General features: G+C 29.5%; 1 protein-coding gene across 2 annotated transcripts; it reads left to right on the top strand.

Moving 5' to 3' along the window:
• Positions 1-1,801: 1,801 nt before the first annotated feature.
• On the top strand, positions 1,802-9,181 carry LOC124830511 (putative copper-transporting ATPase HMA5). 2 transcript variants are annotated; one of them, XM_088099866.1, is made up of 7 exons: positions 1,802-2,125; positions 5,152-6,543; positions 6,656-6,910; positions 7,088-7,210; positions 7,291-7,767; positions 8,816-8,903; positions 9,011-9,181. In XM_088099866.1, exons 1-6 carry the CDS (start codon positions 1,835-1,837, stop codon positions 8,825-8,827), a joined length of 2,550 nt encoding a protein of 849 aa, XP_087955992.1. In that variant the 5' UTR covers positions 1,802-1,834; the 3' UTR covers positions 8,828-8,903; positions 9,011-9,181. The 2 variants fall into 2 exon arrangements, with proteins under 2 accessions (XP_087955992.1, XP_047160214.2); XM_047304258.2 differs by having other exon boundaries at positions 8,213-8,903.
• Positions 9,182-12,427: the final 3,246 nt, after the last annotated feature.

The raw sequence follows: 12,427 nt of genomic DNA, 5'->3' as shown, positions 1-12,427 counted from the left end.
CGGTTTTATTCTATTCCATATAAAAAAAGTACTTGAAATATAAAATATGAACGATTTAAAGTCCCTGTGCTGATTTTGGGTTGATTCAAATCTAAGGATCAAATATGCTCAAATCTTATTATACAGAATGATTTTATGGCATTTTTTTTTAAAGTTATGTATAACATGAATTTTTTTATCAGTTTAGGTATTGTGATAATTAATTTATCTACTACAATTTAGACTCTATTCTTCTGTGGGAACATTAATTTGTTGTGTGATAAATAAGCTAGATATATATTATCGAGAAACTTCAAAACTATATATAATTATTAGAAAAATTATCTTAATTATTATGTTACATTTAAATTTATTTGCAAATTTCAACTTTATTTTTCTCAACGGTGAACTCCTTATGCAAATATATAGTGACTACATGCAGATTTTTAGAGGACAACGTATAAAATTTGAAAACCTTAAAAACTTGCCGTATTTTTGTATATTTAGACTGTAGCAAATTAGGAGCATTTTAACCAAATAATATTAATATGATTGAGGACACTGGTTTAAAGTCTAATAGTAATTAAGATGAATTTTTGGTTTTAAACTAGAAGAATTTGTTAAGTTTAATTTAGGGAAAAAAAGGTTGAATTCCGTTTTGGAAAATAATTTCGCTTTAACTTCCAGAATTTAGTTAATTAAACTTATAAATTGTTAATTCAAATCAATTCCAACAAGCTATTTTTTTTTTCAGTTTATTTCGATTTTCACATAGTTCAGGACATTTAGCTTTTATGGTTTCCTACAAATACTATTTAAAACTATAAATGCTATCTTTTTTCTGAAAATTTAAAATTAAATTACTTTAGGTTTATTTAGCTCTAAACAAACGATTCTTCTTTGAAAGCTTTATACACTTAAAACGCTTGGTTTCTCCGAATAACCTATGTAGTATACGTTTAAAATAATTCTATTTTTTTAATAGGTTATACTCACAACTAAAGAGTATACACTTAAAATTCTTACTTTTGAAAAGGTATCTTTGTTTGTTATTTAACAAGTTTGGCTTAAATTCAACGTTATTTTCAATCATAATCTATTGTTACTCAAATTTTCTGACCTATTTCATAATCTTATAAACTCAAACATTTAAACATTAAATTATTTTTTATTAATTAGGGACATTCAGAAAACAATTATAAGAAGCTGATTTAAAATTATAAAAATATTTATCCTTATGGAAAATTTTTCTAACAAGCTTCTTAAAGTATGCTTATCTAAATATATTTATTGATTCACCAAAAACATTGTTAATTTATTCTATCTCACTTTATCGTCTTGCAACTTAACTTATGTATTACAAATAATAAATAAATATCTGATTAAGTTATTTATCAAAGTGCACTCTTTTAGTGAGTCAGGAAAAACATTATAACAAAGTAAATAATTATTTCACGTTTCATTAAATTATTCTTTAATCAAGTTATAGACACGAAGTATTTATTGAGCTCTGCTGTCTTTTACGCAAAATTTATCAGAAATCACTCCGCAATTAATTTACAGTTCCGATATTTCTTGGTGTAATTTATTTTTTGTAATATTAATAAGTTTTGTTATAAAGATATTCTAAACTATTTTAAGTTGCATATGTTACGAGTCGTGTCATAAGTTTTCCTTTAAATAATTCTTTGATTTTTCTGTGAAAATCTATTTGATGTTTTTTATTTTATATATATCATTTTATTTTGCCCCACTATTTATTTATTATTTGTTTAAATGATGTTGAGCGATGTTTGAGTTCTATAAATAGGGTTCACCGCAGTTGATTGTGAAGAAGAAAGTAATAGAGAGTGAAATGGGTGAGAAGTTAGAAGGTTGGGAGTGCAGTAGCAGTTTCCAGTGCTGTGGAAATTTGTGGCCTAAGGCACACTATCCTTCGATGACGGCGGTGGAAGCGGGAAAGACGGTGGCGGAATTAGAAGGATCAGAGAGCAAAGTGGTTTTGTTCGGCGTTACGGGAATGACGTGTGCTGCGTGCGCCGGATCCGTTGAGAAAACCATCAAACGCTTACCTGGAATCCGAGAGGCCGTTGTTGATGTCTTGAATCATAAAGCTCAGGTTCTTTACTTTCCTTCAATGGTTAACGTGAGTATCAATCTCTCTCCATACACTTTATTTCAACATTTTCATGATTGTTTGCTTTGCTTTTTCCCACTTTAACTACTTCTTTCGCCTTTTCAACACATTCGAGTCTCTCCATACACGAATTCTGAGTTCCTTAAAAAATCACAAAAGTTTATACGCAGCACAATGATACCATAAAAGAATATTAACTGAACAATTCTACTCACAAGATTGTGATCCTGCTTTAAAGAACTGAATTATTTTATGTAAAATTAAATGTGCAATTATAATAGTTGTTTACATCAGTTAACGAAACTGAAGAGGCGGGCATATGTATACTTGAGAATAACATTCTGATTTAAGTTTTCAGATTATGGACCGAAGATACATGTTTTTGCAAGAAGCTTTATTTAATTTAAGACGACCTTTCGATATCAATTATTAGTGTTTAAGGGGTTCTTTAAGTATACGTTAGGCCTACGTACATGATATAAATAATATTGGCAATTGATCATTTTAAAAATTTCCCAAAATTTTCTATTCTTGATCTCTTCAATCATTGTTTTTCATTAACGTCTAAAATATTATAATCATGGCAAATGATCGTGTTTGGAAAGTAAGTGGCCGATCGAAAGGTGAGTAGGGGAAGTGCGTGGATCAAAGATCTTGAAATTCCGAGTGCTATGCTTCGTGCAGAAAAAAATTGTTTGATTAATTAAATCGATAAAGTTATCCTTTGCTAAAGACTCAATAATTATGTTTAAAGAACTGACATAATTTACCAAAGCGTAATTCAAACCTTTCAATGTTTACTCTTTTACAGATAATGATGCTTTAGATGGTGACATTTTACTGTTATAGTTTATAAAGACTAGTAGAATAATATGATATCACACACATATTGCATATATTAACCATTTTTTTTATCTTTACGCATATGTATAACTATAGATGGTACAAGGCCTTTAGCTAACATAGTGGAAGGTTGGTAGTTGCGTGTCAAAATTTCTAAGTCGAGACTCAATAGCTATTGTTATGGTATATACATGTATTTTATGTATTACGTCTTCGTAAGCAATAGTTGGATACACATATTCAAAGCTGGTGTGATAAGATCATAAGTGAGTGAGTTTTCTGGCTTTTTCGAGTTTCTTTTTTCTCATGAAAAGGAAATCACTGACAGACCAATAACGTTCCTCCATATACCTTTTTTTAGTCTTTCTCATGGAACAACCCTAAAAATAGAACATCATTTTGAATTGACTTAAATAATTTTTTACTTCATAACTTTACATATTATTTTCAATACTTTTTTTTCTTTTTTTTTTTATCTAACGTACGTTCTTTTTGAATCTCCAATAATTTTTGTTGAGAAGTTTATAGTTTACTAATGTTATTTTAAATGATCAATTGTTTCTGAAATTGATCTTGTTAAAATTAAATAGAATTAACTGTTTTTAAATTATTTTATTTGAATGAAAAAGTTAATTAATGTAATATGGACAATATATAATATAAATAATGTGTTTCTTTTAGATTAAAACTTGCATTCTCAATTGGGTACTGTTATTTTTTGACAATCAACACAATTTTACGCACTTTTAGTTACCAAAATATTTTTAAAAGTGGATTGTCATGCTCTAAAAGATGTCAAAAAATCATTTTCTTTCTCAGTTCTTTTAATCCATCTTATTCCGGGTTGAAATTTAAGATTTATTTTAAGTTTTTTAAAGTTTCGTCTTTTATTTCTTGAGTTTTTTTATCCTTTGGCTTGTTGCTTTACAAGCATCATCATCTTTATTATTATTATTATTATTATTATTATTATTATTATTATTATTATTATTATTATTATTATTATTATTATCTATGGTTTATAAATAAATTAAAACCGAAATATCAACCAAAAACATTCTTATACCAGAAGCTAAAGTCAAAGTGAAACTATTTTTACAGTGTTCATTACATTAATAATATGCTGCCCATTGTGCACGTATATGCTATCTTTTTCCGCTTTAAAAGTTGACGATTAAACCATATCTTGTTATATATATAAAGAGAGAAAGAGAGAGAGAGAACAATCTTTTTGCTACCTCATCAGACCCGAAATTTTCCTTGGCTGATTCGTATTAATATTACACTTTTTATGATGTGCTCCACTTTCTTCCTGTAGCCATTAGTAGATCACATTCAACATAAATCTCTTCTACCGGATCTTCTTCCAACGATCTAAAAGTATAATCTAATTTTATAAACATGATATATAAGGAATTTAACTGCTGAAAGTGATTATCATTGTTGATGTAGCGAGATGGCAAAACAATTTTATATTCTTATTTAATTATAAATAACCATTTTATACCAATTTAATCACTATTTTATATCAATACATTATACTATAACTCATAAATACAAATAAAATATTAAAAGAAATAAATATATAAGAGAAGATTAATTTAGTACAATTTGTTTGAAATCAAATCAAATGAATAAAAAAAAATCTTTTGTTAGTGATTAATAAATAAAACATATAATTTTAGTTTGCATAAAACATATAAAGTTCAATCTTAATCTCTCTACTCTGAAAATACATTACTTTGGATATTCAAACATCATCTAAGTGCTTTTTATACCTCTACAAAACACTATTTTTTCCAAAATTAGAAAGACTAAGAGTGGACAATTTTTTTTCGAAGAATTTAAATAGAATTTTAAAAAAAATTATACAACCAAAAGTATATTTTATCTGATATTATATTTTGTTGAAAATTTAAAATAATAGGTGGAATCAATAAAGCCTCATTTTATTGAATAACTAATTAAATAAATAAAATTAATTTAACGCACGTTAAAAAAATTCAGTGGTGAATAAATTCATGAGTAAACTCCTTAATATTTTTAGAAAAAAAAAATACAAGAGATATTTATTAAGATGGGTGTATGTCTTTCATCATTTTTGTTTTGTTCTTTCATGGATAAAAGAATAGCTATGGCCATTATTAAACTCTTCTTTCATCGTCTGTTCACAAATCATACATTTGACGCAGGAGGAGAGGATACGCGAGGCCATTGAAGATGCTGGATTTGAAGCCAAAGTTATTGAAGAAGACTCCAACTACACCTCAACTCAAATATGCCGCATACACATACGAGGCATGACTTGTACCTCTTGCTCCTCCACTATCGAATCAGCTCTACAATCCCTTCGTGGGGTGCACAAGGCACGAGTGGCCTTAACAACAGAAGAAGCAGAAGTCCACTATGACCCCAAAATCCTCACCCACAACTACCTAATGGAAGCTATACAAGGCACCGGGTTCGAAGCCATACTAATAAGCACAGGGGAACACATGAGCAAGATTGAACTTAAAATTGATGGCATTAAAAACGACCAATCCCTTGGTGCCATTGAGCGCTCTCTCCGTTCAATCCCTGGTGTTGAAACCATAGACATATATCCGGACATTAACAAAATTGCCATAACTTACATACCACACATGACAGGACCAAGAACCTTCATAGAAGTCATAGAATCCACTGGATCAGGGTGTTTTAAAGCGGTGATATTTCCAAACGATGAAGGAAGAGAAGCACTTAGACAACAGGAAATTAACCGATACTTCAAGCTTTTCATATGGAGTCTAGCTTTTACGATTCCTGTTTTCTTGACATCCATGGTCCTCATGTATATACCTGGAGTTAAACGTGTTTTGGATGTCAAAATTGTTAATATGTTGAATATTGGACTTCTCTTGAGGTGTGACTTTGCTACCCCGGTGCAGTTTATCATAGGTAGACGGTTCTATGTTGGGGCATATAAAGCGTTGCGCAAGGGTTCTGCTAACATGGATGTGTTGATAGCATTAGGGACAAATGCAGCATATTTCTATTCTCTCTATGTTGTGGAAAGATCTGTTTTCTCTCGGCATTTCAAAGGAAACGATTTCTTTGAGACCAGCTCTATGCTTATTTCTTTTATTCTGTTGGGTAAGTATTTAGAAGTGTTAGCAAAGGGGAAGACATCTCAGGCGATTGCAAAGCTTATGAACTTGACACCTGAGACAGCGATCTTGTTAACTCAAGATGATAAGGGGGATGTTGTTAGTGAAAAACAAATTGATATTCGGTTGATACAAAAGGACGATGTGATCAAGGTGGTCCCTGGTTCAAAAGTAGCATCTGATGGCTTTGTCATATGGGGACAAAGTCATGTAAATGAGAGCATGATAACCGGAGAGGGAAGGCCTGTGGCAAAGAGGAGGGGTGATATGGTGATTGGAGGCACTATGAATGAGAATGGGGTTATGCATGTTAAGGTGACAAGAGTTGGATCCGAGAGTGCTCTCTCCCAGATCGTTCGTCTTGTTGAGTCAGCTCAGATGGCTAAAGCTCCAGTTCAAAAACTTGCAGATCATATTTCTAAATATTTTGTTCCTCTGGTAAACTTAGAACTAACTATATTTAATGATTTTTAATTTATTTTTAGGTTTTACTTATGGATTCAGTCAGAGGAAATTCATCTATGCTCACCAGTTCCCTTTTTTTTTGCAGGTCATTGTGCTTTCTCTTTCAACATGGCTCTCCTGGTTTCTAGCAGGAAAGTTACATGCATACCCAAAATCTTGGATACCATCCTCCATGAACTACTTTGAGCTTGCACTTCAGTTTGGTATTTCGGTCATGGTCATTGCCTGCCCTTGTGCTCTAGGCCTAGCCACTCCTACTGCTGTTATGGTTGGTACTGGAGTTGGTGCAACGCAAGGTGTTTTGATCAAAGGGGGCCAAGCACTAGAAAGTGCACACAAGGTAAGTAAGTAGTGGCCTTGACAATAACAATAGACAAATTCTATTGGTACACTCATTGTTGTAGGGTGATATTATGTGGGTTCAACCCAATCACAAAAAGAGTCTCTCAGTAAAGAGTAAGTTTTGTAGCGTTTATCTTTGATGTGAAATTCACAATTACAATTTGCAATATTGCAGGTGAATTGCATTGTGTTTGACAAGACAGGAACACTCACAGTTGGGAAGCCAATGGTTGTAACTACAAAACTCTTCAAAAAGATGTCAATTAAAGATTTCTATGAATTTACTGCTGCAGCAGAGGCAAGCCTTATTCCATTTACCATAACTACTTGAATCTGAAATTACATTTAAAATAGTATTTAAATTTATATCTTTATTAGGTGAACAGCGAACATCCAATCGCTAAGGCCATTGTTGAGCACGCCAAGAAGATCACAGAAGAACAAAATCATTCCTGGCCAGAAGCACACAACTTTGTTTCTGTTTCAGGCCATGGAGTAAAGGCCATTGTTCTAAACAAGGATATATTGGTTGGGAATAAAAAGATGATGCTGGATCATAACATAACCATTTCAGCAGATGCTGAAGAAATACTAGCAGAAGCTGAAAGCCTGGCTCAAACTGGGATTTTAGTATCCTTGGATGGAGAAGTCGCTGGAGTTTTGGCTGTCTCAGATCCATTGAAACCTGGCGCCAATGAAGTTATTTCCATTCTTAATTCCATGAAAATTAAGAGCATCATGGTGACAGGTGATAACTGGGGTACTGCCAATTCCATTGCCAGACAAGCCGGTATTGAAACTATCATAGCAGAGGCTCAACCAGAGACTAAAGCAACTAAAATAAAAGAACTGCAGGTATAACAAAATCATTGCCCCAAATAAGTCTTTAACCCTGCCAAACAGTACATAATTACAGGTCCTTCTAATTTCTTTACTTAAATTCGCTACAACAAAACATCATTTAAGCCAAGGTTAAATGATAATACAACCTTTAGCCAACTTTTTGACAGGGTATAACTAAGGTTAAATCAAGTTACGAAACATGATAACAGTGAAAAAAATCATACACCTATTCAATCACAAGTTGATATGGACTAAAAATTTATTGATTCAATAATAGTCACCTTAAATGTCATGTATACTGTGATTTTTTGTCAACGGACAGTGTGATTTTACACTGATATCATAGAAATTAAATTCTTGATACTTCTCTCTAACATCGTATAACTTTCATCAAACAATATAATACAGCAATTTATGAATATGCTATGTCATTATTTAATTGGAGAAGTTGGGGCAGGCTTCTGGGTATACGGTGGCAATGGTGGGAGATGGCATCAACGACTCACCAGCACTTGTGGCAGCTGATGTTGGAATGGCAATAGGTGCTGGCACAGACATTGCAATTGAGGCAGCTGACATCGTTCTGATGAAGAGCAACTTGGAAGATATAATCATTGCCATTGACCTTGCAAACAAAACCTTCTCTCGTATACGTCTAAACTACTTTTGGGCTTTGGGTTACAATATCTTAGCCATCCCAATTGCAGCGGGCATTCTTTACTCATCCACTAGATTTCGCTTACCACCATGGATTGCTGGAGCTGCAATGGCTGCCTCTTCTCTCAGTGTGGTTTGCTCATCCCTCTTGTTAAAGAATTACAAGAGACCTTCGAAGCTAAATAACATGGAGATAAATGGTGTAAAGATTGAATAATTATTCGATGTGCCAATTGCAAATGTCTCGTTTGTTTGTTGGGGCTGTAAATAAAACACCTAATTTTAATCAAACTACATCTGCACAAATATATAGAAACTAACACTACATTTTGAATGTTAAAAATACTTCATTGGTATTTATTACTGTTCACTTTTACTTATTATTTCGTGTACTAACGGATAGGCGAGCGAGTGACCACCTCGTTCCTTTCGAAAAATTTGGAGAGAAAAGTGGATATGGAGGATGGTTATCCTGGCGAGAGAATTTGAGGGTATGTACGGTTCTTTTCCTATTATATCCTCAGTCCACAGATTAAATTAAGATTAAAATTCAACTCTTTATGTTTTTAATATGTTTTGGTCTCATCTTTTCTTGCAGGTGGTGTGTTCCCGGAGTTGTGCGGAGGGAGAGGTCGTCACGGGTCCTTGGTGGTGTTGTAAATAAACCAAAACTATGTCGTTTTAGATATATACTTTTCTGTACTCTGCCTATATAAGGCAGTATTTCCTTAATGAGAATTAACTCATTCTCTCATATTCTTGTGCTCTCCCTCTTTCATTCTCTGAGTGCTTTTACACCTTTCTCTGCATTCTGTAAATACCTCCTCTGAACTATCAGTGCAGGGGGGTGGCTTGCGGTGGTGCTGTGGTGGTTGATTGGTGGTTCTGTGGTGGTGTTTTTCTTGGTGAGGTAAGCACCGAATGCAGTGAAATGTGGATAATTTTGGTATGTTTTTCAACCCATTTTGTGTTTTGTTTTGGTGTAGATGGATGGTGCATCTATTATGGGTGTTTGAATAGGAAGTTGGTGTTGGTGGAAGACAGTGTTTTTTGTTAGCCTTGTTCTTCATTTTCAATTTTTGTGGAGGTAGTTTCATCAAATAATAGATTCAAATTTAATAGTTATCATAATTAATAATAATAGTATAAATCAAATAGAAAGCTTTTAAAAATAATATTAATGGAAAAAAAATAATTTTTTTATTTAAAAAGTAATCATTAATATTTTTTTTCTAAATTAATTTTAACTCAATCTTTATTTTATATTGACTTTAACTACATATAACCTTAATTTTTTATTTATTAAATTGTTTTTTATTTATGAAATCTATCAAATCATTTGTACAAATTTTAAGTTAAATCTCTTTATTTTCACTTCAAAGTTCTTTAAAATAAAACATAAATTTCTTTTAATTTAATTCCAATCAAACATTAGTTTTATTTATTTATTTAACTTAATTTGTCTTTAGCTACGTACTAGTGTTTCTTTATTTTATTTCATTTATTTTTTATTATACATGAATTATTTAATTTAATTTATATTTTTATTATGTTTGTTTAGAATATTTTAATTCATATATAATTATTTATTTAGAGAATTTGGATAAAAAGAATTATTTATATGTTTTATTGTTATTGTATATTTTTTGTGTTGTGATAGTCCTTTGTGAAAATGTCAAAGAGTATGTATCTTTAAAAAGAGTTTTAGGTTCCATTTCAGTGAATTGAGATTAAACCCCCGTTAGAGTGTCTATATTTGAAAAATCACATATTGATACAATGTTGGATGAAAGATACAAACCATATCAGAGTTTAAAGAAGTTTTACTAAATAGATGAATATTTGGATAGTTTCAAATACTTGAACTAGGATATTCATAAGTTAAATTTGAGATTATATAATGTTTGTTAAGGTTAGGTTGAATATATATTTCTTTTGCGAATCGATGACTAATATTTTTGACAAAAAAATTATTAAAATTTAAAAAATACTTAATTATCTAATCACTTTTCACAGTAATTTTGATGTTCATGTGAAATATGAATCCATTGATAAAATGGATGGTATTGAGTTTTGTGATTGTATGTCCAATTCTAGGTTGCTAAAGTCGGTATTGTTTATTGAATTTATTAAGATTGATATCGATGAAGTTGATATTTAAGATATGTTACTCCTTTCATATTTTTATATCATATGTATTCAATAGGAGAGCAGAAGAAAAACATGCTCAATAAAAATTATTCCATAAATTATTGAGAGATCTTCTTAAGATTAACTCTAGTATAATTTATATTAATACTCTTAGAAGATGTTGAATATATAAATACTCTTTTATTTTGATGTAAAACTCTTAATATCATACAAAATGCATGTTTTTGTGATATTTTATGAATAACTATAAAAATAAGGGTTAAATATGTTTTCAGTCCCTAAACTATTCGCTGTTTCTGGTTTTCGTCCCTCTTTCAAAATAAGGTATAATTTGGTCATCATTCTTTTCGAAACTTTGGTTTTAGTCCTCGTTTTGTTGACTAAATGAGGACCAAATTTTTAACGGTGTTTAGTTTTCGAGGACTAAAACCAACTTTTCGAAAAGAATGAGAACCAAACTGTACCTTATTTTGAAAGACGGACGAAAACCAGAAACGACCAATAGTTTGGGGACTAAAAACATATTTAACCCTAAAAATAATATATATATATATATATGATATTATATTAACAATATTCTCTCAAAAAAGTCTTATAAATATTATTGTACAAAAGAAAATTAATTGATATTTTGCATACTGTAAGTAGTATATATTATTTGATAAATGAAATTTGGATTCAGTTTTTAATTTCATAAAATTTATTATCTATTTAGACTAGCCTTAAAAGAATATATAAGTTAATTGACAGTAATTAAAAAATTTACAGGAAAAAAAATTACATATGAATGTCATTTCAAATTAGTTGTTTATTTTATTAAGTAAATAAAAAATATTTTATATATATTGGTTGTTTTTATGTTTTATTTTTATATAATTTTATTAAACACCGGTAATTTTAATTATATAATAAATTTAATAAAAAAATCATATCTATAAATTAAATTAAATGTGTATGTTATGAACTATTGAAAATTACTTTGATGCATTGATTATTTCTCTTAACTCCATTTACTTATTTTCTTTACTCCATTTATTTTCACTCATTATATTATTACATGATTGAAATAGATGTAATACATAAACAAATTAATAAATAAATAAATAATTTCACAAATGAATTATGAATTTGAATAGAATCAGTATGAATAAATGATACTAAGACTTAAACCGTAAAAAGTGTTAAAAAAAATTAACACTTTGTACATTAATTAAAAAATTGTTAAAATAGATTCTAACCATAATTGTAATGTAATATTAAAAAGTGAATTCTAATTCAATCTTACTTAATTAACTTATAAGTTGAGGGTTATCCTTATTTATATATTTTAATTTAGTTTTATAATTTCAATCTATTCATAATTATTTTATAAATAAATAGGTTATCTAATAATATTTAAATAATTTAAATATTTAATTTATTTGTTTAAGTTATATATTTAATACCTTAATTTTCAACTAATATTTGAAGAATTAGGTTAATGTTATGATTTCATTGTTATAAAAAAAAATCAAATCAATTTACTTGTTATATTGCGAAATAAATTATAAAAATAAAATATTATTATTTTTAAAAAAAATTCAAAATTAATTTTAAAACAAATTTCAAATTATATTTTTCAAAAGTTGTTAAAAGATAAATTTTAAAAGAATACTTATAAAAAAATTATTTTAGTTAAAAACATTCATTACAGAGAATATAATCGATAATTTTTTATTTTTTTATATTTGGTAACTAAGGGATTAGAAAGATAAATAATGGATTGTTTTTTTTCTTATTTGAGACTAAAATGTAACCCATCTTTTAAAATGTAGTCCATTTTTTAGTTTTGCTTAAGGTTCACCATTAAGGCATGTTGAATTTA

The sequence above is a fragment of the Vigna umbellata genome, chromosome 10, assembly GCF_029865625.1.
Source record: "Vigna umbellata cultivar VRB3 chromosome 10, Vumbellata_1.0, whole genome shotgun sequence".
Lineage (NCBI taxonomy): Eukaryota > Viridiplantae > Streptophyta > Magnoliopsida > Fabales > Fabaceae > Vigna > Vigna umbellata.
This window is presented reverse-complemented; position numbering and strand designations above follow the sequence as displayed.